This window comes from Ananas comosus, linkage group 3 (assembly GCF_001540865.1).
Source record: "Ananas comosus cultivar F153 linkage group 3, ASM154086v1, whole genome shotgun sequence".
Taxonomy (NCBI): Eukaryota; Viridiplantae; Streptophyta; class Magnoliopsida; order Poales; family Bromeliaceae; genus Ananas; species Ananas comosus.
Window position 1 is genome coordinate 10,603,615 of NC_033623.1, and position 26,334 is coordinate 10,629,948.

A 26,334-nucleotide genomic window follows, 5' to 3' on the forward strand; every position below is an offset into this window, starting at 1 on the left:
GTTACCCAGCCTTAGCCCCGCCTAAAAGTTTTTGGGCTTGGGCTTGGGCTTGGGCTGAGGTTTAGGCTCTGGGCTTAGGCTTGGGCTTGGGCTGCCTAAAATTTTTAAGTATAGGTTTAGGCTTGGGCTGGTTTTTAGGCTTTGGACTTGGGCTTGGACTTGGGCTTGGGTTTGAGCTTTTAAACTTGGGCTTTGTTAATAAAGGAAAAAGCTATAAAGTTTTATATAATATAATTTAGATTTAAAATTTTATGTTTAAGTTTATATTGTAGTTTAAATTTATATATATATATATATATATATACATCTCTAACCCTACGGATACTACTCAACCCTAGGGGGCTACAATCATCCCAATCATACAAATCTTGATCTAAGGGTCAAAAAATCAAAAATATTAAATATTTTATATGTTTCCGATAGCAAAATAGCTCAACACTATGGGCGTGTTTGGTTCGAAGTCGGAATCGGAATCAGAATCGGAATCGAAATAAGCTGAAGTCGGAATCGGAATGACTCATTACTTAATTCTGTTTGGTTCATCACCTGAATCGAAATCGGAATAAATCATTTTCATTGTCGGTGTTTGGTTCAGGTAAATATAAAAAACGTAATCAGATTAATATACTAACTTTATCTTTATAATATAATAATTTAAATTCAAATTAAAAAATTAAATATTAAAAATTTACATCAAAATTTTGAAATAATGTCAAAATTTTAAATCTATTTTTTTAAAAAAATTAAACTTTAAAGTTGGGTGAATAATTCAAAATATAAAACTAAATTTTGATTTATNGGAGAGCAAGTCCAACTGGCATCAGCGACACCAACGCGAAAGCACAAAGCCTTACTCCGGAGTGGCACTCGTAGGCGCTACCCAACCGAGTATGCAGCATATCTCTGTCGAGCTCAAACAGGCTCTGAAAAGCCAAAGTCAAGAAATCGACTCTAACTGGTCTAACAACCAACAAGTAACGTGCCCTCGGCACAATCAGACGCCAAAAAGGCGATACGGGTCCACCGTCAACCTCAACGGCACCCTATAGTCCGGAACAGCCTGAACGACCCTGGAAAATCCACTCGGCGAACCAGCACGAGTGTAGATATATTCTAAACTATCTGGAGTACTCGTCTCGAAGATACTGCGACAGTACAATTTAATAACGGCTCCTAGAGCTAAATCAGGCAGTTTAATCAAGTGACAGGTCCAAATCGCAGGTTTTCTCCTAATTCAGTTTCCAAGTCCAACATATATAATCTACTTAATTTATTACCACATGCTCCAAATTCAGATTTGCATTCTATCATATAATACATGAATTCGAGCTAGAATAAATTATCAAAATCGAGATCTATACATGTTGACGATTATGAACTTAGGAGTCAAAACCGATGTAACCCACCTCGCACGCTAATCCCTGGCAGCACGGAACCCCCTCGGCTGCGACACCACATGCTGGATCGACCAAAAAAGCCCGAGTCTCGAAATCGAGCTAACTCCAAACTAAAAATACCAAAATTCCTCAATTCAGTCCAAAATCCATAGCAGCAGAGAAGAGAAGGATTTCGATCAAGCTAACCTTCACCAAAATTCGCATGTGAGGGCTTCGTGGATTCCTCTCGAAGTCCCGAATCCAACGAACCAAGTCTCGTCGCAATCCGATACTCCTACGTCGCCTACGAGCTGAAATACTAACAGTTGACGGTGGATTTCAGCAAACAATAATTATCCGAGTTGAAGTAGTAAGTACATGCCGAAAACCATGGAAAAGCTGAAATACCCACCTCGACAACGCCAAGCACCTGTGTGACAGCAAAGACGGCGAAAATCTACGCTCGCCCGGCCTCCTCGCGCTACCCCGGCGTCTAACACGTGCTCGAACGGCTCCGCGGCGCGACGTCGGCGACGAACTCTCCAACCAAGCTCTCCACTGCAACCGAGTCTAGAGAGAGAGAGGAGAAGAGAACGCAACAAGAACTCTCTCTCTCTCAGCACAAAACTATATAGGGAGGGAATGGGTTGGTGATACAAACGAGGGAGAGAAAAGACCCAATTGCCCCCTCACCTACCTTGGTGTACCGGTACACGGGATCGCGTACCAGTACAGGAAGCCAACCCGAGAGCAGTACGCACTCAGCCAGTATAGTGTACCGGTACACCTCGCTGGCTGTACCGGTACAGCAAGCAGGAAAATCTGCTATTTTGCAGATTTCTTCGCTGAAGGCTGCTCTCGCGTCCCACGGAGTCCGTTTTGCGTCTATTTGACGCCAACGCGACTCGGACTTGTCCCGACACTCTCCAGAGCTATCGACAAGCCTCCACAGTCAAACACCAGGGATCTCACAATATATATATATATATATATATATATATATATACATATATATATATATATATATATGAATGTTATATTTGAATTTTGTATTTAACATTTAGATTTAATATAATATATTTTGAAATATCGAAAAAGGAAATAATTGTTTCGGGTTCAAATTTTCGAATTTTGGTTCGGGTTCAGGTTCGGGTTCAGGTTTCGGATTTTGGTCGGGTTCGATTTTGGATATGAATTTTAAAATCCGTCCGGGTTCGGGTTGGATTCGGTCTCGGATTTGGAGTCGGGTTCGGTTCGGGTTCGGGTTTTTGAAAATCCCCCGGATTCCGACCTTGACATCTCTAACCCTACGGATACTACTCAACCCTAGGGGGCTACAATCATCCCAATCATACAAATCTGATCTAAGGGTCAAAAAATCAAAAATATTAAAATATTTTATATGTTTCCGATAGCAAAATAGCTCAACACTTGGCGTTTTGGTTCGAAGTCGGATCGAATCAGAAATCGGAATCGAAATAAGCTGAAGTCGAACGGAATGATCATTACTTAATTCTGTTTGGTTCATCACCTAAATCGAAATCGGAATAAATCATTTTCATTGTCGTGTTTGGTTCAGGTAAATATAAAAAACGTAATCAGATTAATATACTAACTTTATCTTTATAATATAATAATTAAATTCAAATTAAAAAATTAAATATTAAAAATTTACATCAAAATTTTGAAATAATGTCAAAATTTTAAATCTATTTTTTTAAAAAAATTAAACTTTAAAGTTGGGTGAATAATTCAAAATATAAAACTAAAATTTGATTTATTCAAATTCAAACTTAAATTTATAGTTTAAATTTTAATTTGAATCCATAAATTTAATTTAAGTTTTAAATAAAATTTGAATAAAACTTTATATAAATTTAATTTAATTTAAATTCAAATTCATAAGTTAGATTCGAAATACTTGATTAAATTTTAATTCTTAATTCTAGTTCAAATTAAAGTTTAAAATTAAAAATTTAATTTATAAATTTAAACTTATATTTTAATTAAAAAATTAAAAAAATAAATTTAATCCGAATAAATATTAATTTCGTCCGAATTCAACTTTTAATCCGGCTTCCTAGGCCGGATTGGAAAAAGAGGTGATTGGGAGATTTCCATTCCACTCGGGAATTCCCATTCCACTCGGGAATCGAAATCGGAATGGGACTCCCACGTACCAAACACCCACAAACGGATTCGTCCATTCTGATTCCGATTCCAAGGTGAAAAAAAAGCGAACCAAACAAGCCCTATACATATACACAGTAAGGTATGTTCGCGGATACGATATCCGAAATTTTATCCGAATCTAAATCTAAATATGGTGTATTTATTCGAAGTTAAATAGAAGCGCTTTCGAAAATAAATATAAAAAAGAAAATCTGACGGATTTGTATTCGGATATGGATTTTATTCCTATCTGATCCGAACTCAAATTGATATCATATTATTTATATATATAAATATTTGATATTATATTTGAATTTATATTTTAAAATTTTAAATTTTAATATAATATATTTTGAAATATGATAAAAAAATAATTGTTTCGAATTCGAATTTTAAATTTTTTTCGAATTCAGATTTTGAATATGAATTTTTAAAATCTGTCTTGGATTTGGATTTCGGATTCAAATTTTGAAAAATCCGTCCTGAATCTGAACCATTGACATCTCTAGCCATCAACTGAAAATTTTTTCGCTTGTACCGACTGTCCCTAAAGCAAGTGGCAAAGGGCTTGGTAGTTGGTACTCGAGGTCCCAACTTCGAATCTTAGTTGATTCACATTTTGAGCTATCTCAAAAAAAAAAAAAAATCCGCTTATCTATTGGGTAATTTATGAGTATTTTTATCAAAAATGGTTTTGGAACATTTCAGAAAGAAAAATTATTTTTCAGAATTTAATCTCATATCTATTTGCCATTTTTTTTTATGTTCATAATAAACAGTAAAACTAATAGTTCTCTTATTAATAAATTTGATTTACGGTTTAATCATACTTTCATCTTAGTTGGCCAACAAAGTTAATCTTATTCTTTGTTTGTTCAACAACAAAACAAATTAATCTCTCCCCTACTTTTATCTTTGTCTCCAACCCGACGGCTTCACCTTTGCTTGGATAGCGCTGGATCTTCTTCTCCACTTCACTTCACGATTTTATATATATATATTTTTTATATTTTAAGCATTTTTTTAATTTCTTTTTCTACAATTATATATCAAGACATATTGCCTTTTTCGTTGCTCATTTCAATTTGTTTCCTCATCTCTTTTACTGATCTTCATGGGATATCAACGTGAACATTTTGGTTCGGAAAATAAAAAATAAAATTTTAGTCTCCCTCTTAATAAATTATTCTAAGATAATTCATTATCAAGTAAAAACTTCAAAAGTATTTACTTGATAATTAAAAAAGTAAAAAATTAAAATTGTTTTTAGCTTTCATTTTTTAAAAAATAAATTATCATCTACCACTTGACAGAATGTATTGAAAGCTAACCAATTATTGCAATAGAAAGTAATCTATCTTTCCGCACATCAAATTATGTAAAACTAGTGTAGTGACCGGCACGTTTGCTAAAGTAAAAATTTATAAAGAATAAAATATTAATTTAGTACAAAAAAAGTAAATATAATTTATATTATAGACAAACACTTTTGAAAAATAAAACTATAATGAAAAAGAATTTAATCGTTTCAACAAAACTATTCAATCTTATTCAAGAGATTGCATATCATGCAAATGAATGATTAAAATTTTTTTTTATAACACAATAATCAAATGAAAAAAAAAAAAAGTAGACCGTTCTCTTTCAAATTAAGGGGGTGGATACATTGGATGTAGCCATGGGGATATAATAACAATAATGAATAAGTAATAATACTAAATATCAACTATAGATAATATACTCTACGATAGATAGATAGCAGCATAAGATGTATACGATAATATAAGATTTTTCCTATAACATCAATAATCAAATGAGAAAAAAAAGTAAACCCTAACTCTTTCCCCAAATTAGGGGGTGGTACTTGGTGGATTTACGCTATGAGCATTAATGTTACAAGATAAGGTATAGGAACGGTATAAGATCATAGGTATAGGATTAGTTTTTTTTTTTTTTTTTTTTTTTTTTTAAGTGCACGGTACCAAACTATATCTCAATGTTACACTTCAAATTGCATAGAAATAAAGAAAATCTACAACGTAACACTTACATCATATCATCAATAACGAGCCAATCATATTTTTCTCTTTGAGAGAAAAATACAAAAAAAATATTTCTAATAATTACTATGGTGGGACAGATGAATCCAACGAGAACAATCTGAATGGTTGGGGACGCCGTATCAGCAATATAACTGCTGTATTCTACATTTTTTTTCATAAAAATAATATCTAAAATATCCTTCAAAACTTCAAAAATATCTAATATACTTTTGGTTAACTAAAATGTTATTATTTATTTTTAAAAATCTCTTCAAATATCGCTAAAATCCTAAGATTTACTAATGAAATTTGAAATTTAAAAGAATATTTTAGAAATAGAAAGCTAAATTAAAAAGTTTGAACAGTAGACAGGCATATAAGAAAAAAGCAACTGCAATGTGCTCAATTGTTCTCTCATGCAGGTGAATGGAAGAAGCAACGTAACCATTCTTTTAAACAACTCCTCAAGTGGGTCTTCTTTATTCTTCTTTACTCTCACATTTGATTAGATCAGATCTACTACATGAAGGTCAACTCTATCATTCTCTCACCAACTCCTGCGCTTCTTCTCCTCCTCCTTCCCAGACACATAGAGGGAGGAAGAAGAAGTAAAACAAAAAAAACAAAACAAAAATGAGGTTGTTAGATAATAATACTGAAGCTATTGGCCGCGGCAATGTCAAGTACCGGAGGATCGAGGCCGAGGAAGGAGGAGGAGGAGATGTGGAAGAAGAGGAAGCATTTGGTTGGAGGTGGAGTGGGAGGAATGATAGTAGGAAGTACGTATATGCCTGCGCCACATTCGCTTCGCTCAACTCCGTTCTCCTTGGCTACGGTAAATCTCGTGTAGTTTCAACTGTAACAGTTTAATTGTGCGTAAACAGTGGTCAAACATAAGAGTCAAGGTAAAAAATAGAGAATGAAAAGTTAAAACCATTGTCAAATTGAAGTACTAAATGATGCAGAAACTTTAGCATTTGAATTTATGGAGAAAGTTAACTTTACAAATTGAATCGAAAATTCTGTTAAGTGTAATAATTTTTGTAAATGGTCAGCAGATTTTTTAAATAGTCGTAACTTTTCGCACAACTATTCTTTTTCAACGTGCTATTCGGGAAAAAAAATTTATTCTTGTTATTTTGAGTCAGGTTATTTAATTGGTTTATGATTACTTTAGATTCTTTTCTATAGATTTCTGATATAATCTATATAACTATACGACGTTCGATTATTATAAACAGTTTTAAATTTGATCAATAGTATCTTTTTTCTTTTCGAAGAATTGTCTACTTCGTATATCTCTCTTTTAGTTACTTGTTCTTTTTTGGTTTCGATGCAGCTTAGGCTTGCATCACGAAATTATCAAAATGGAAACCAAATTTTAGAAAATAGATTTATCATAATTAAGACCTTATTTTCATTATTTCTTAATTAAGCTGTGTTATGCATGTCTCCATGCACAACACTCTAACTGCCAGAACCATTAGGAATCTAGAGCTTAACCTTTTGAACCATGAATTCTCTTTCGCAGATGTCGGCGTAATGAGCGGCGCCATTCTTTTCATTCAGAAAGATCTCCGCATAACCGAACTCCAGGAAGAGCTACTTATCGGATGCCTGAGCATCGTCTCGCTGCTAGGCAGTCTGCTCGGCGGAAGGACCTCAGACACCGTCGGCAGAAAATGGACCATTGGTCTTGCCAGTATTGTATTTCAGTGTGGAGCTGCTGTCATGGCCTTTGCCCCTTCTTTCCTCGTGCTCATGATCGGCCGACTTCTTGCAGGAGTAGGAATTGGTTTCGGCGTTATGATCGCGCCCGTCTATATCGCAGAAATATCCCCTTCTGTCTCGCGAGGTTCTCTCACCTCCTTCCCCGAGATCTTCATCAATCTCGGAATTCTCCTCGGTTACATATCGAATTACGCTTTCTCGGGCCTTTCAGAACATATAAATTGGAGGATAATGCTCGGCGTCGGAATTCTGCCCTCCGTCTTCATCGGATTCGCGCTTTTCGTGATACCAGAGTCCCCGCGGTGGCTGGTAACGAAGAGGCGAGTAAAAGAAGCACGTTCGGTGCTCCGCAGGATCAGCGAAAGTGAGTTGGAGGCCGAAGAAAGGCTGGTGGAGATAGAGCAGGCCGCTGCGGCAGCAAGTGCTTCTGCAAAGAAGCATGAAGAGAAGGCCATATGGAGAGAGCTGCTCAGTCCTTCTCCTTCGCTGCTGCGAATGCTCGTCGCAGGCTGCGGAATCCAGTGCTTCCAGCAGATAACCGGTATCGACGCGACGGTTTACTACAGCCCGACTATCTTTCGCGACGCAGGGATCGAATCTGAGAATGAGATTCTTGCTGCGACAGTGGCTGTCGGATTCACCAAGACTGCGTTCATCTTGGTCGCGATCTTTCTAATAGATAAGGCTGGAAGAAAGCCTCTTTTGTACGTCGGCACAGTCGGGATGACTGTCTGCTTGTTTGTACTGGGCATTGCTCTGACCCATCAGCATGGGTCTGGACTGCTTTCGCCGGATGTCGGGATCAGGCTCGCAATCTGGGCGGTCTGCGGCAATGTAGCATTCTTTTCGATCGGAATAGGCCCGATTTGTTGGGTGCTGACGTCCGAGATATTTCCTTCGAGGCTAAGAGCTCAGGCTTCGGCGCTCGGAGCAGTCGGGAATAGGCTCAGCAGCGGTTTGGTTGCGATGTCCTTCTTGTCAGTCTCACGCCAAATCTCCGTAGCGGGGACTTTCTTTATTTTTTCTGCGGTCTCGGCTCTCTCGATTGCGTTCGTACACAAATTTGTTCCCGAAACCAAAGGGAAGTCTCTGGAGCAGATTGAGATGTTATTCCAAAGCGCGGCAGAGATGCGGGGAGGCGAAGTGCAGCTCGGAGATGTCGAGCACCTGGTGCAGGAGGAATAGGCTGGGATGTTTTACCTCTCTTCTAGTCTTTCTTTTGAGAATAATTCTGCTTCATTGTTGTAGTCAGAGGATTACAGTTCACACCAAATTTACTTTGACATGTACATGTACTTCCCGAATTATTAACAAAATTAAGAATAGTACTACATGCAGTTAACACTATGACCAATTGTGCTCACCCCTTTGTAACAGATTCATCACATAACCTGTTTAAACTAGCTGAACTATAAACCATATAATAAATGAATTCATACAAAATCCACCCTCATCATTAGGGATGTAATATGGGCCTTACCAGGCCAGCCCGGCCCATATAAGCTGGGCCGATTCAGGCCCAGGATTGGCCCGGCTTGACCCGGTTATAAATCTGGATCGTGCAGCAAGGCCCGGCCCAGTTTCCGGCTTCGTGCCAGTCGAGTAATAGGTTTTTTTTTTTTTTTTTTTTTTTTTTTTTTTTTTCTTCCCAGCAGTCTTTTTTTTGGACTTTTTTTATTAGGAGTTTTTTTTTTCATTTTTTTTCACTTTTTTTTTTTGGAAAAAGAGACATCTAGCCTTTAAATTATAACTTATTGACTTTATAGTTTTTTACTTTACACAATTATAACCATTTTTTTTTTTATCTCTTTTAAAAATTTATAATTTTTTTAAAAATATTAAAGAACCAACAATAAATTTAACTTTCTAATATTATCAAATTTTAATATTAAATAAAACTTAAAGCTTAAAAATCAATAATTTTAGCTTTTTAATATTATATAGATTTTCAGTATAATTTTTTTAACTTACAATTCTTTGGTCTAACAACCAACTTTAATATAAAATTAATATTAGTTTTTGATAATTGTTTTAATATTATTTGAAGAGAACTTGATATTCTTAAAAAAGGGGCAATTATAAAAAAAATATATATAAATTTTAAATTAATCATGTTATATAATTACATTACAATGTAAGAGGAAAGAAAAAAAAAATTAAACAACTAAAAAATATATTTAAATAAAATGGCATGATTTATCAAATGAACTAACAAATGTTAGAACAAAAAAAAAAAAATCTAACACTATTTCCTCCTCACTACATTTTTACTTTAAGAAATATATATATCTAATAAAGAGAGAAACCAAATAAAAAAAAAAATGCAAGTAATAGGTAGTAGTGAGGAGGTAGGCGAAGTCGCACTTTAGCATGCCGCGGTGCTGGCGTATTTTTCGATAGTTGATTCTGTTTCATCTGAAGATATAAATATGTATTCTTTTTTATATTATATTTTTAATTCTATAACTCGCCAATCAACCAAAACTTCGACTGCACCCTCCGTAAGCCGGGTTCTACAATCACATAGTTTTTTTTTTTTTCCATATGCATTGTTAGTAAATTACGTGCTATGGCAAAAAATACAGGATCGATATGTATTTTCATGTCTTCCTCTTATTTGATTCTTCTTCAGTGAAAAAATTTGAAAAATCGATTTGCAAGTAAAACTAAAGTTTTACTACTGCTACTACTGTTGTTTTACAACTATGAAAAATACAGTATATTACTATCAGAAGCAGCTGTATAAATACTATACATTTTATATAAAGAATTATTTATTTTTTGAAAAATATTTTTCCCACTTGAATAATTTGTTGAATTAATTTTTTAAAATTCATTGTATTTTGTAATAACAATTTCTACTCTATTTAATTTAATTTTAAGATTTATTGCAGAGGCCAAAAGAGTTACAATAGAAATTTCTTTGCAATATTTCTTATATTTGGATTTTAAAAATAATTTAAGCTTAAACTGAAAGAATTTCTATATTTGGCAAAATTACTACTCATAAATAAAATTTAATTAAGAAAAATGACATAAAGTAGGATAATACACATTTGATAAAAGTTTGCTTAACTCATAAATTGGTTGAAAAAAAAGCCATAAGAATTTAGCCAATATCCTACTCTTTATTAGTTCTGTAATTATATTATATTTTTTTATTGTAAAAAATAGATAAAATATTCCTGTACGCATAACAATATTATAACAATTTTTACAAAATATTATTGTACTCAATTATTTCGCCAATATCTAATTCTTATTTTTTTAGGGCAATAACTATGAATAAGCATGATACAATGTTTTTGTTTTTTTTATTTGTGGACTAATTATAATATAATGTACATGTAAGGAATAAGCCCCTTCAGGCTTAAAAGCTTATGATATTTAAAAGGGTTAATTTCGTACAGATCTCTATAAATATAGTGAATTGCTAAAACATTTCTACAAAGTTCACCTTTCATATGTTGTGCCTACAACATTTCTGATGTTTTCAAATATGTTCCTACCGTTAGAATTCATTAGAAAAAATTAGTTAACCGTAGATAAAATACTTAACCATATTTAGTTAATGATCGGAATTGATATTTTTACCCCTCTTCAATTTATAGCTGGAATTTTTGAATAAATATATTTGTGATGGCAAAAATATTATTTTATTTATGAAATAAATGGTATTTTAAAGGTAATAAATCAGACGAATATATTTAAAAATGTTAAAATTTTGGATGGAGATTATCTTTTTTCTCTCTCCTCTTCCATTTCCCAGATCCCTTCTCACTCTCTTTCTCTCCTCCCCAACCCCACACCTAGGGGTGTAAAACGGGCCGGGCGGCACGTGGGCCGCCCGGCCCGGCACGGCTGCGGGCCGGGCCGTGGCCCGGCACGGCCACTGTAGCACCCCCCACCGGCCGGCCGGGCCCGGCAGGCACTTAGGGCCGTGGCTGGGCCTCACATTTGAGCCCGACGGCCCGGCACGGCACGGCCTGAAACGGCCTGGGCCGTGCCGGGCGGAGGGGAGGCCCGTGGCCCGGCACGGCACGGCCCGCTTTGGCGGTGCCAGCCGGGCCAGCACGCCCGGAACCCAGGCCCAAGGCAACTTTGCTGGCCTGGGGTTGCTCTCCTCGGGTGGAGGGCCAAGCCTCCACCCGAGAGAGTCCTCCAAGGTCTGCGCAAGACCTTGGGAAGAGTGATTTTGTGTCCAATGGACCCAATAGAAATTATGGTCCATTGAACGCAAAACCCTTCTCAAATTTTTTTTTTTCAAAAAAAGAATACAAAAATATATTAAATAAATTTAAATATTTATTTTTTGTAATTATTTTTATAAATTTTAAATTTTTTAATCAAAATATCAGTTTATATAAATATAATTTATTGTTTATATTTTTTTAAATTATATGTACATTTTTTAAAAAATAAAGAAAGGGACCGGCCCGGAGCACGGCCCGGCCCGGCACGGCCCGTGCCTTCCGGGCCCAGGGGCCGTGCTGGGCCGGATGGTAGGGAGTTCCGGCCCGGCACGGCCCGGCCCGGATTTAGCCACGGGCCGGGCCGGGCCACTCTCCAGCCCGGTTTGGCCCGGAAAATGTGGGCACGGCCCACATTACACCCCTTGGCCACACCTCTATCTCTCTCTTTCTCTCTCTGAGACCCCTCCCTAGTAGCACTAGCACCCTCTCTCCTCTCTCCCCACCAACACACACATGCACGCACACTCACTCTCTCTCTCTCTCTCTCTCTCTCTCTCCACCCACACTCTCTCTCTCTTCAATATTTAATAATAATTAATTTTTATTATAATATTAATAAAAAATTATTTATTAATAATAATAAATAGTATTATTAACTAAATTATATATTTTTTATTATTACTACTATTATTATTGCTAGTACTTAATTTGACTATATATATATATATATATATGACATTATTAAACATCCGATAAAAATACACATTCAAAATATAATATGATTTATACATTACATAAAAATAAAAATTATATAACTATACATTAGATATGATATAAAGTTGATTGTATTTGACATATGACTTGACTACACATTTGATATGATATAAAATTTATATGAATATATATTATATAAAAATAAAAGTGATATAACTACACATTAGATATGATATAAAGTTGACTATACTTGATATAAAATTTGACTTGACTACACACTGGATTTAATTATAGAACTGATATGACTATATTTGATATAAAGTTGATTATTTTGAAATAACATTTGACTTGACTACACATTTGACGTGAAATAAGAATAATACGATTATATATTACGCAAAAATAAAAGTGATATAACTATGCATTAGATATGATATAAAGTTGATTATACTTGATATAAAATTTAACTTGACTACATATTAGATTTAATTATAGAACTAACATGACTATATTTGATATAAAGTTGGTTATTTTGAAATAACATTTGACTTGACTACACATTTGATATGAAATAAGAATAATACAACTATAATAAAAGTGATATGACTATATATTAGATATGATATAAAATTAATTATACTTGATATAAAATTTGACTTGACTATACACTTAATTTTATCATAGAACTGACGTGACTATATTGCATTAAAGTTGACTACACTTGATATAAAATTCGACTTGACTACACAATTGACAAGATTGTAGAACTGATATGACTATACATTCATAAAACTTTAGAAATACTATGAGTATAACTTACAAATTTTTATTTTAACAATCATAAAAAAAATATCAATCATAATTCAAAACAAAATTCAAAAGTTTCAAATACATTAGAAATGAGAGTACTAACTTACTTGTATTTTGAACTTTTTTTGTAAATATATTATTTTTTAAGAATATTTTTTTAAAATATAAATGATTTTTGAGGCGGATCATGGCGGGGCGGATTCAGGACGGGTCAAAATTTCTCCTGTTTCCTGCCCCGAATCCGTCTTGGATCGTAAAATTTATCCCGTTTTCTGCCCCGAATCCGTTTATTTTCTCCCATTTATTGCCCCGTCGGGGCGGATCGGGGCAGGAGCTCCACCAACCCGGATCCGTCTGCATCCTATGTGGGTGGGGAGAGAGAGAGTGTGTGTACGTGCATGTGTGGGGAGAGAGGAGAGAGGAGAGAGGGTGCTGCTAGGGAGGGGTCTCAGGAAGAGAAAGAGAGAGATAGAGGTGTGGGGTTGGGGAGGAGAGAGAAAGAGAGTGAGAAGGGATCTTGGAAAATCGGAGAGGAGAGAGAAAATGATAATCTCCACCCACTTAACATATATTAAAGGTATTAATTTATCTTTTTTTTTTCTAATCTATAAAAATAAGACTAGATTATGAATATTTTTTAAAATGAGGCTAGATAGAAAATTTTTATTTCCAAAGAGACTAGACAAGAAAATAGATCCAAATCCTTGGGGTTGGAGAAAGCCGTTAGCTCCTGCTACTAAGGCTTAGTTTGGTATTGAAATCTATCTGACGCTATTAGATAGAATATAGTTGAGAAAAAGCATATAAGGATTCTCTAATGAGATCGTGGAAAATATATCGTAACCGACTAACGGAATATGCGGAACGTAATATTACGTACGGAAACAAACATGGTATTTTTCTATCGTCGTTTCTCACCGCACGTAACGTAATCATCCTACAATCCCAAACGAAGCCTAAATAGGAGAGTGGGAGCCAGGCCTAAAACCAATGGCTTTTTAAAAATCATAGCCCTTAAGCCTAAAGGGGCTTATTCCTACCTAGGCAGTTTCGAGCTACTGGCCTATCTCTCGACCGGGCACGGCCTCTACCCGATTCAGTTCCTGAGGTTAGAACTAGTACGGCCCTACGAGCCGGGCCGGATAGGCCAGACGCGGATGCTACAGTATTCACGCCAGGCAACAGCCCGGCCTGGAGTACTGGACTGCTGGCCCTTTTTTTCGTTCGGTGTTCTTTTTTTCGTTTGGTTCGGGAATAAGTAAGAGCTGCCTATTATAGAAATAGATATAAGTTCAGGTATAAGTCTCGAATAAACTAATTTTACGTTCGAATGAAAATTGAGTTGTTTTTTAAAATAAAAAAATAGCGTTTGAATAGATAGGATGAAATAAAAAAAATAGTGGATAGTTATAAATAGAAAATAATGATATTGCTCCCTATATTATATTTGAATTTAAAATTTTAAATATTATATTTAAATTTTTAAATTTAAATATATAACTTCTAGATTTTAAAAATTCAAAATTTAGATTTAAATTTTTAAATCTCAAATTCGAAAATTCAAAGTTCTAAATTTTAAATTTTAAATTTAAGATTAAATCTAAATTTAAAAATCTAAAATATCAATTTTTAAATTTAAAATATCATTCTGTTGCAGAAAAATTACTATACCATAAAAAATTACAATAAAACATATATACTATCCGAATATCGTATGAGTTGACTGTCATATATTTTTTACGAGCCCACTAAAACACGAAAAAGCATATTTGCACCCTAACTCGGTTGTCTACCAACACATTAAATGAGCCTTAATACCCCAAAAAAAAAAAAAATCCTAACTGATAAGTGAACGAATATTTCCTCTTTCTTTTTCTTTTTCTTTTTCTTTTTTTTTTTCCAGGAGCTATAATTCTATAGACTATTTAGCTAACCCCATGCGGTGGGATTAAAGATTGGTTGAGTTGCTCGCTTTGATAACAATCAAAGTCGGTGAAAAAAATTTAGAAACAAACCATTCCTTTTGGTTACAAATGAACTGCAAGCAACTTTGTATCTTCTTCTATTGCAAAGTATTCCTTTCAGTTATAAATGAAGTACATGGTTCTTTAATGAGGATCTACTTGGGAATCTCACTATATACGTTACATAAAAAGAGCATGAGAATATACATGGGAATCTATCTAACTATATGCATTACATAAAAAGAGCATGTTTGTAGCACCAAAGTTGAAGGGAAATGAAATTATTTTCAATTTACTTTGTTGTTTGACTCCTTGTAAATTAAATTCGCCCATAACCCTACTGTCTAAAAGTGTTGTAATCCACTTCGCTTTAGGTAGTGGCGGCAAAATCCATTACTAAAGAGAAAAAGGTAGAATAAATTAATACATGAACTTTAGTTTTATTGAGAGTCATTTTTCACCTAAAAAATATTTACAGGCACATAAACAAGAGGTAATAAAAGACCCATTCTTTGCATTTTTCTTTTCCAGTAACTGATTCTGGAAGTAGGCATACAACAAAAGAAGATCAAAAGAATAAGCCATTTGTCTGTGAAGAAACATAAACAACAACAACCAATCTGACAAGCCAGTTGATTGTCACTCTTGTATAAGATGTTCGACATCTCCGAGCTGCAATTCACCCTTCTGCCACTCTCTTCCGCCTTGAAACATCAACTCAATCTGTTCCAAGGTTTTCCCTTTGGTTTCGGGAACACAAACGTAGACGAACACTACCGATACAACAGACACTGCAGAAAAGATGAAGAAAACGCCGGCAACGGATATAACGCGGGCCACAGAAAGGAACGACATCGAAACCAAGCCGCTGCTCACTCTCCCTCCAACTTGGCCAAGCGCAGAGGCCTGAGCTCGCAATCTGAGAGGGAATATTTCCGAAGAGAGAACCCAACATATTGGCCCCATGCCGACCGAAAAGAATGCCACATTACCGCATACAGCCAGAATTGCTAGATCAATCCCAATTTTCGGAGAAACCAATCCCAATCCGTGTTTTTGTAAAGTGAGCGCAGTACCTAACATAAATAAGCATATAGTCATCCCAACTGTGCTGATATACAGTAAGGGCTTTCGCCCAACTCTATCGATGAGAAAAATTGCGACCAAGATGAACATAGTCTTCGTGAAACCAACAGCAACTGTTGCCGCGAGAATCTCTTTATCAGATTTAATCCCTGCATTGCTGAATATTGTAGGGGAATAATACACAGTGGCATCAATTCCAGTTATCTGTTGGAAAATTTGGATTCCACATCCAGCGGCCAACATTCGAGCAACTGCAGGAGAAGGGCTCAATAGCTCCCTCCACACAGCCTTTTCCTCACTTCCTTTTGCTGCGTGTAAAACCCCAGCAGCTTCTTCAATCTCAACAAGTCTTTCTTCGACTTCCGCTTCATTCTCACTAATCGCTAACAAAACCGACCGGGCTTCTTTGACTCTCTTTTGCATTACTAGCCACCTTGGCGACTCGGGTATCACAAATAGAGCGAAACCAATAAATACTGACGGAAGGATCCCGACGCCTAACATTATCCTCCAATTTATATGTTCTGAGAGACCAGAGAAAGCATAATTTGATACGTAGCCGAGAAGGATACCGAGATTTATACAAATTTCAGGGAGGGAAGTGAGAGTTCCCCGAGAAATCGCAGGGGAAATCTCCGCGATGTATACAGCAGAGATCATTGCGCCGAAACCGATGCCAATTCCAGCTAAAAGCCGGCCTATTAACAGTATTTGGAAGGAGGGAGCGAAGGTCATAATAGCGGCGCCAGCTTGAAAGACGACGGCGCCCAAGCCCATAGTCCATTTCCGGCCGATAGCGTCGGAGGTTCGCCCTCCTGATAAGCTACCCAAGAGCGAGACGATGCTCAAGCAACCGACCAGCACTTCCTCTTCGAATTCTGTTATGTGGAGATCCTTCTGAATGTAGATTATAGCTCCACTCATAACACCCACATCTAGAAAAAAAATAAATAAAGAGCAAAACAAAACCAATTAATGGATCTTCCAAGGGCGAACAGTTATGATACTGTAACTAAATACATGCCACATAACAAAAATTTCTAAAACAAGAGTATATGAAGAAATTAATCAAACCTACTTATCTCTATTGTTCAAACATATCCCAAACTAATAACAATTAAAAATAAACTTAGCACCCCTGTTTATCAAATCACACAAAAATCGACTAAGATTTAAAGCTCCCATCGGGACTGACCGTGCCCATCATGCAATATCGATAACATCCTCTTGTCTTTAAAATTAGTGAATAAGTTTTTTGAGAAAAATATTGCACGCTGTCTGCTTCATTCATTCAGATAATAAATTTAGCTATATACAGTGAGACGACAGGGGGGCCTCAAGAGGATAAAAATTTTACAAAAAGTCTAAAAAGAAAGGTATAAGAAGAGTCATAAAAAGGTTTAAAATAATTGTAGCGTAAGATCAAGTACTCAAAATTAGTGAATAAATTTGATAAAGATAAGTAATAAGCAATTAGAATATAATGGTGCCAACAAAACAAATATTTCATATCATACTGTATCGACATATGGGTATTTAGTGACCAATATACATCGGTACGATACGATAAGACACATAAATTCTTAGCGCAATTTTGGATCATGACACTTAAAATTTTTATTTAAACTCAAAATAACAATCAAAATTAAAACTAAAAAACAACTAAAAAGAAATAGACCTCACCATAGCCAAGAAGAATAGAATTGAGGGAAGCAAAAAGGGCACAAACATACACATATTTCCTGCTATTTCCTTTCTCCCTCCTCCTCTCACCCAAATGATGTATCCCCTCCTCACCTTCCTCCTCTGAATCCATTCTCCTATACTTCGTACCTTTTTTGCCTCCAAAACCCATTTTCCCATCAATCCCCTTCTCACTAGATTTGAGATCCACCAAACCCATCTATTCCTCTCACCCTCTCCCTACCAAAGAGAAGGGTTCTTTCTAGGGTTTCGTCGTCGTCGTTCTCCCGTTTCAGATCTAAAGGAGCGGCGAAATTGCGCACATGGGCACCGATTTTTTTTATAATTTCTCGCATCAAGAGACCAATGGGGTTTGTGCATTTGTGAAGAGAACGACGCAGCTTCCTATGAAACGGGGAGTAGAAAATTTGGAATAGAGGAGAGAATAAATATTGAGGAGATTCACTGGGTCAATACCAATACCAAAACCAAAGTACCAATATTCCTTTCTTTTTCTATAGGCCATTTTGTACACAAGTCCACTTCTTTTAATTCGCTTCATTTAGCTACTTTTTTTTTTTACAAAAAAAATAGAAACTGTATGAAACATGTTTGCCTGCAACTTATTTTGATCCAACTGTCTAACCTTCAAAAATTTTTAATTTTATCACCCAATTTTTTAATTTACTTTACTTTTGATTTTAAATTTAAATATATCGTTTATCTTTACAAATTAGTTAGTGTACGATATATAATTTTTTTTATAACTGTAAATTTATTAAAATAAAAAATGAGTACAAATTTTGAAGTCAAAGTACTGTTAACTGATCAAATCAAATAAATTGAAATATTGAATAGTAAAATTAAATTTTTGAAAAGTCAGGTAGTAATTCAAAATAGTCTATAGTTCAGACAAATTGTATACATTTTTTACGTAAATAAATGCTCTAAAGTCCGTGTATTTGGGTGTAATTCTAATTTGAAGTTTTACAAAAAAAGTTAAATTGTAGTGTACAAATACTGTCTTTGTGAAAGAGTACATTTCCTTAATTTGTTTTTAGGCAGGTATGCATATACGCACACAATATTCCCCTTCAAGCACAACTTTGAATTTGAGACTACGCAAGAGAGTGAAAGATATCTACTAATCAGACTATCAGTTGGTAATATAATTTTGTATTATTTGGCCACAAGTTCATATTACTAACTTTCCTCGTAAATTTCCAGAGTCATATCGTCGTCTTTTTGTTGATGTTAGGTAAGTGCTTCAGAATGATACTACAAATATCTAAACAAAAAAGAAAATGACACTTCATCTGTTTCTGCAATTGTTCATAATTGATCCATTAGAGTATTTTAAAAGGAGTGAGTTGAACGGTGGATTAAATATTTATTAGCATTGGCCTGGGCATGCAGTGTAGGAGAATGGAGATACAGAGTGGCGAAAGTAGGGAGACATTCTCAGTAAGATCTTGCGTAACATAAAGCAATTACCAGAGTCATAGGAGTAAACACAAGGCTATGATATCATGCCTCTATGCACCTTCAAAGAAAATACAGATGGTTTTTTTTTTTTTTTTTTTTTTTTTTTTTTTTTTTTTTTTTTTTTTGTTCACTAAACGAAACTACCTCGGAACGACTTCGCTGTACATAATAGAAGCAGATATAGTCGGAGGGCATAAACTATTCGACTTTGTATTGCTAGAGTTCGACAAACCGCAGCCTCTACTGAGATTTATCGAGTCTTGGACGACATGTGGGGGCGTAAGTTCCATGTCATGCAGCTTCATGGGTTTCGACAGCATCTCCACAACGTCGGGCATAGAAGGTCTTCGAGCGGCGGCCGCTTGGGTGCAGAAAAGGGCGACCTTGATGTATCTTAGCACTTCTTCCTCTGGATATCCATCGAGATTCGGATCGACAAGATCTATCAATCTATCTTCCTCATAAATTTGCCATGCCTGTGAAGCACCATTCCGAAATTAGAATTACTGAAAAGAATCAACAGAATCCCAGAATCATAGGGAAAAAATTAAAAATGTAAAGAAACTACCTGAATTATACTTCCGTTTTAAACGGGTAACTAAGCTTCAAATGTTTTGATTTCAGTACCTAACATTTTATTATTTTTGAGTTTGCTAACTCTTCGTCAAGGTCTGTTAAAACTAAAAAATGTTTCCGCAATAAAAGTTGTAAATTATCTGGTCGAGCATTAAATTATTCAATTTTAGGCATCAAGAATATCTGTGAAAAAAAGTTATGAATACCGTTAAGGTCTGAAATAGAGGTAATTAAATCAAAATTAACCAAAGGGTAGGTACTAAGATCACAAACTTTAAGAACCATCAAAACATAGTTTCCTAAACAAAGGAAGGCTTGTTCTAGTTAGAGAACTATGAAAGCCAAGTCACTTGATTCTCTTTTCCTGCTATTCGTAACAGTTCCTACAAGAGTATCAGGAAGTGCTGAAGTAACAATGATACCAAATATGAATTTGTTTATCCAAGGAAACTATGGGGAAATTAGGGAAACATGTGAATGATATGTTGGTTATAAGTGGATGTGATAGAGACAGGATCATATCACAGAATTGGCGCATCATAAAGTGAGAAGAGTTTCATGAAACATTCATGACAATGCGCTTCTTCAGACTGCATCCTACTATATAAGGGGACATATTGCTTATATAATAGTTCAAAATGATTTGCTTCGTACAAACTAATTCAAGCATATTAGGAGCAAGAATAAAGCAAAACTTACCCATTGCACGAGAAATGTATCTGTTGATGAAAATTGAAAGCTTGAGATTCTCCTTCCACTAATTACTTCAAGTAAAAGAACACCAAAGCTATAAATATCAGCCCTTTTAGTCAGTTGTCCATGCACAGCATACTCTGGTGCCAAATAACCACTGTATATAATAAAGTAAACGTTGCAGCATCAGCGTGCAAACATTGCTCACAATGCGCATAATTATAAAAGTAAAAAAAAGGTGACATATATGTGCTATTAGAGTTTCGTGAGAAAAAAAGGGATGGGGTTATGCATCTACAATGTGACATGAACAGAATTTGCAGCAAGTTGGTGATTCTAGACACATCTGTTGTGCATGAAGAGCTAATAAAGGGAGTAATTTGACTCATTTTTCCCTAATGCATTCCTAAAAATCTATTGTCTATTTGCACTGCAAAGTTCTCATAACATTGTTATTTCCTTGAAAAACCACTTTACGAATTTGACTATATTCCAATTTGTGGAACCACCAGTTGATATTCAAAAGCATATATATACATAGATCGCCTAAAGAGAAGGTTTTACTACTGACTGAATTAAGAACTGACTGAATTAAAAGTTACTTCCTAACGATAACAATGATTTAGCAGTTTACAATCAAGAAAACATTGGATGTTTTAAGGACCACTTACGTTGTTCCAACAACGCGCGTGCTGATGTGAGTAGCATAAGCAGGAAAAAGCTTGGCCAACCCAAAATCTCCAATTTTTGGAATGAAATTTTTGTCAAGGAGAATGTTACTGGCTTTAATGTCTCTATGCACGATATGGGGCTCAAGTTCTTCATGAAGATAGGCGAGACCCCTTGCAGTGCCTGCACAAATCAAAGATCTTACGCCCCAGTTTAGTTTCACTTTGCCAATCTTGAAACCTACACCGGGCAACAGAAATAGAAACATGTCAATAGAGAACACCATTTGCTTGACAGTTTCACAAAATTAAAATGATCTATTCAAAGAATTGTCAAGTATCTACCTTGCAATGCTTGATCAAGACTATTATTCTCAAGATATTCATAGACTAATATCCTATTACGTCCCTGAATGCAGCAGCCAATTAGCTTAACAAGATTTTCATGCCTGACATTGGCTATGGTCTGAATCTCGGTTAGAAATTCCTTCAGCCCTTGCTTTGATTCTGTAGAGAGCACCTTTGCAGCAAATGGTGTCCCATCCTTAAGACTTCCCTGTATGCATTTAAAGAAAAGGATTATTTCAGTCAATACTTTTACACTTTACGATCTATGACATTGAAATTCAAGAAATAGATAACTGGATAGAGTACTATGAATGTGCTTTATGTTTCTTGCTAATACCGTAAAACAAAAAGTGATTTATCAACACAACTATAACAGACGAGCATAAGATTTTTAGGGCATGTTTTGTTCGTACATTTTGGATCCGGAATGGGAATCGGTTTGATCAAATCCTGCTAATTTTGTTCGGTTCACAGGAATCGGTTTGGGACTTCCATTCCGGATCGGAATGGGAATGGTCCATTAGCTTACAAATTGATTCTGGAATGAGAATGGTCCATTAGCTTATAAATTGATTATGGTCTCCAAACCCGGATTGAAGTTTCAATCCCAAGCCCACACTCACCTCTTCCTCAGGCCCAGCCCAACATTTCTCCATCTTATCCTTCCTTTCTCTCCCTGTACCAATCTCTTCCCTCTTTTCTCATCATTAAAAAAAATGTGATATATTATTTTTTATTATAATTTTATTCAAAAAATTTATGCATTTTTTTGTAATTTCTTGCATAAAAATTTTTAAATAAATTCCTTTTTTTTGGCATAGCTCTAACTTGAGAGTAGTATTAATTTTTTTTTATATAAATTTTAAATACTTTTATAAAATTATATTTAAAAGTAAAATTAGTATTATGTTATTCTATTATTTTTTTACTTTGTATCAACCAAACAGTGAAATAGGAATAATTCATTCCGATTTCCAATCCAGAAATGAACCAAACGTCTTGGGGGAGTGGGGCAATCCAATTATCATTCCAATTCATTCCCATTCCATTATCCATTCCAATTCCACTCTTGAACCAAACACGCCTTTACAGAAAAAAGCATAGATCCAATAAAGTAAGCTAGGAGAGAAGTATGCATACCTTGTACACAGTACCAAAGCCACCTCGACCTAACATGTTGCTTTGGTTGAAATTATTTGTCGCTTCTTTGATCTCATTGTAGGAGAAAGATTTGACATTCTTGATGGAGGACAAGACTGCTCAAAGGGATATATATCAAAAAAGAAAATCATAAATCACTTTTAAAATGCTACACTTTTGTGTTAGCATCAAATAAACTTGCATGAAGTTTCAGACCAAGAAAAGACTAGAAAGGATTCAAATACTGAAAAAGACGTTTATAGCGTCATTCATTCTGGTATCTCCATATCAATGAATTGAAGAAGGCAAAAGATGATACGGGAATTGCTGATGATTAGGAATATCTAAATTTACAGCAAACAAGGAAAACAACCGTCAAAACTAAATATATATGTAACATACGAATGGTGTTACATACACACATGACGGAACAACAATTGAAGTTGATGAATAGCAAAACCAGAGCTAGGATTACATATTGAGAGCCATCTTATGAGCCATCTTATGCCTCATTTCACATATTAATCAACGGTACTCAGAGCAATGATTCTTTCGTGCTGAAGTGCTTTCTTTTTTATTTGGCCTTGTCTTTTTCGAAAGTTTGGAGTGGTTCTTAATCCAGCTTGAAATTGTATCATATAGAATGTCAATTAGAACCATAAATTGCTGTTCCATCCGATAGAGTTGTACCACATTAGCAAAAATAATCATAGCCATGCAATTAGTGTTAAAGCCATGCCCGTTGCCGAGGAAAACTTCAAAAAGCATGGCATGTATAAGCATCATAAAAATTTCTTACTGTTTAAGTGTTCGTCAGAATTAGAATGAGCTTTTCTCACGCCCATAAAACCATCACAGCAGAACCAATTCATATCCAAACAAATAAAGGACCTATAATATGCTCATAGCTCGTTCGAATCAAAGAAATGTAGAAGACCTGCACAGATTAAAATCGTATGTCATTTCTTTTGCTTTCAATAGTTAAAGAAATATTCCGAAAGGGAAGAACTTTGTCACAGATAAGAAAGATCGATGCAGATATAACAAATACTGATATATATTGCAGAAAACAACAAACACGAATTATTTGCCAACAATGCAAATGCCGTGAATTATTCCCAACATTGCGATTTCAGATAGCATGTAAATAGTGCTGTAATTGTTGCTGTCTTTCCTTCCTAGCAAGGGAGGCAATTCCAAGTACCAATAACAGGAATGCCTGCTTGAGACTCTGGAAGAGATTGAGAAAAGAATTTCCCTTTTTCACTAACAATTATTTACATTCAAATACTAATCTATATTTAAGTTTAGAATAAATTATAATTTTGAATTTAAATTTGAATCATGGATTCAAAATTCAATTTTTAATTTCTTAAGTCAAATTTAAATTCTAATATAAGTTTGATATTTGAATTTAGTTCTTAATTTAAATTTTGAGTTTGAACTTGAATTTGGATTATAAAATCAAATTTTAAGTTCAGATTGTGAGTTTAAATTTGGATTCCAATTGTGAGTTTAAATTTCTTTAATTTCAATTTTCACATGATTTCGATTTTGGTTCCTCTTATGAGCCAAACAAGTTAGGAGTTTTCATCAATCCATTTTTCATTCCAGTCCCTTCTTCTTCCTATTTTGATTTCGAATCCTATTTTAAACCAAACGTGCCCTAAAGTCTAAAGATGTGGATTTAAAGTAGATGTAAGGAAATTAAACTTTTTTGTTGCTAAATGAAACAATCGATTTTACTGAAAGCTTATTGTTAAACAGAAAAATATTAAAATATCATTCTCAAATAGATTAAGCATTTTTTAAAATTAAAAAAAAAATGATTGTTTCACATTCTATAACTTGGTAGCAAAGCAGGAGCATGAGATCCCGAGTTCAAATCCCGTTAGATTAGCGTCTTATGAGGGGATCACATTTTTATTAACTAGATTGAGTTCCAGTGATCTGGTAGGATATATATTACACAATTAGGACACCAGAAAACTGCAGGGGGATAAAATTCACTACGAGAAATGATCAAACAATATACACAAAAAACAGCAAAATGAGCAAATGATCGACTCTGCAAGAATCTACACTACTTGATTTGCTCCCAGATAATTTTCATTCCTTTTTTTTTAAAAAAAAAATGAAGGAATTAAAAAAGCAAGGGTTTGGAAACAAGTAGAGAGAGATCATACCGTGAGATTCTATGTCCCTGTTGTTCGATTCATGCATAAATTAACATTCATATTCACCAGAATATGAAGCCAATGAAATGAGCACTCCACCCCTTTTATAGATTTCTATTTTTTTGGTCTTTTTTGGTTTCCGCCTTTTTTTATTTGGTCGTAGAAGTGAAAGAAGGTAGAAGAAGAAGAGGAGAATAGAAGTGGAGTTAATGCTCTACCAAAGCATGGAATTCCGAATACGACGATTGCCTACAGGATAGTTTGCACCGGTATGCATAAGATGATGCTTACGTGGCGTGTTTTGATTGGTTGTAGTGTTTTGCGTGAGTAATGCTCCATCAATAGCCCTATCAGCACATCTCAAATTACACTCGATTCATATAAGAACTATTATGTTCTTACTCATCTCGCATGTACTTTTTTTAATTATTTTTTACTAAAAATTATTTGAATTTTTGTGGATTTAGGATTGGGATATAAGATTTATATTTCTTTTTGGATGTACAACTAGAATTTTTTTAAAAATTTGAAAATTTTTTTTATATTATACTTTTTTTGTAGTTTTTTCTTTATTTGGCTTCACAAAATTAACTTTTTTTAAAAAAAAATTTCAGATTTTATAGAAAACTATTATTTTCATTTTTTCCAATAATATATTTGTCAGAAAACGAAAATACTAATTTTTCATAAAATCTAAAATAAAAAAAAATAAATTTTCTTGAAAGCAAATCAACAGAAAAATAAAATAAATACAATTTTTTTTCAAAATTTTTTTTTTTCATATTTTTTTATTAAGAAACTAAAGAGCCCGTTATGTGAGAATTAAAAATGGCTACAAAGGTTGCAGCGCTTTGGTACGACGGGGTAGTGTACTCAGTTGAGAGAGACATGTGCAACAGTGAAGGGAAGATAGCCGCCGGGGTGGTCCCTACAGCCGGTCTGGCCTGTGGGCTGTCTGGTCAATTGGGAGAGACTACCGTTGCGTTTCTCCGGATTGCTGTACAATGCATTTATACTGCTCAAAATGTTTTTTTTTTTTTTTTTTTTTAAGAGATAGATAGCACGCTACCCGTTTCGTTTATTTTATTTGGAAATAAACTTAGCTGGAAATGTGAATCAACTAGGATTCGAACTTGGGTCTCGGGTACCAACCACCAAACCCTTTGCCACTTGCTCTAGGGACAGTCGGTTATACTGCTAAAAATGTTAAAAGAGAAAAATATTATCATCTAGTTTTTAGTTCGAGAGCATTGTAAACTAAACAATTTTAAAAAATATATGGATAGAATAACTACTTATATATCCCTCAAAATTTTTAAAATATTTTATCTATCTTTAGTTTTTTGGGCTAAATTACAAAAAAAAAATTTCTGTCAATATCTATTATTTTACTTTCTATTTTGTCATTCAAAAGCCTACACTTTACCATTTTAAAAAATAAAAAATATTCACTTCGGCCCTTGCCGTTAGTGTTTC

At 34.7% G+C, this 26,334-nt stretch overlaps 3 protein-coding genes across 5 annotated transcripts in view; 1 reads left to right on the forward strand and 2 right to left on the reverse strand.

Moving 5' to 3' along the window:
* Window positions 1-8,617, forward strand: part of LOC109707315 (probable polyol transporter 4) — a 17,277-nt gene extending 8,660 nt beyond the window's left edge. Inside the window, exons 2-4 of one of the 3 annotated variants that reach the window (XM_020228488.1) lie at window positions 6,013-6,425; window positions 7,122-7,445; window positions 7,533-8,617. In XM_020228488.1, the coding sequence (XP_020084077.1) occupies window positions 6,224-6,425; window positions 7,122-7,445; window positions 7,533-8,506 (1,500 nt within the window). In that variant the 5' untranslated portion in view covers window positions 6,013-6,223 and the 3' untranslated portion in view covers window positions 8,507-8,617. Of the gene's footprint in view, window positions 1-5,999; window positions 6,426-7,121 lie in introns of those variants that run through there. The other 2 variants (XM_020228485.1, XM_020228486.1) reach the window with 2 other exon arrangements.
* LOC109708225 (probable polyol transporter 4) lies at window positions 15,423-18,264 on the reverse strand. The gene is made up of 2 exons (XM_020229872.1): window positions 17,772-18,264; window positions 15,423-17,023 (listed from the first exon to the last, which is right to left on the reverse strand). The coding sequence occupies exons 1-2, from the start codon at window positions 17,989-17,991 to the stop codon at window positions 15,642-15,644; spliced, it is 1,602 nt and encodes a 533-aa protein (XP_020085461.1). The 5' UTR covers window positions 17,992-18,264; the 3' UTR covers window positions 15,423-15,641.
* On the reverse strand, window positions 19,216-25,052 carry LOC109708305 (putative serine/threonine-protein kinase). The gene is made up of 7 exons (XM_020230000.1): window positions 24,868-25,052; window positions 23,481-23,618; window positions 22,682-22,797; window positions 21,539-21,749; window positions 21,197-21,434; window positions 20,532-20,682; window positions 19,216-19,732 (listed from the first exon to the last, which is right to left on the reverse strand). Exons 2-7 carry the CDS (start codon window positions 23,551-23,553, stop codon window positions 19,397-19,399), a joined length of 1,125 nt encoding a protein of 374 aa, XP_020085589.1. The 5' UTR covers window positions 23,554-23,618; window positions 24,868-25,052; the 3' UTR covers window positions 19,216-19,396.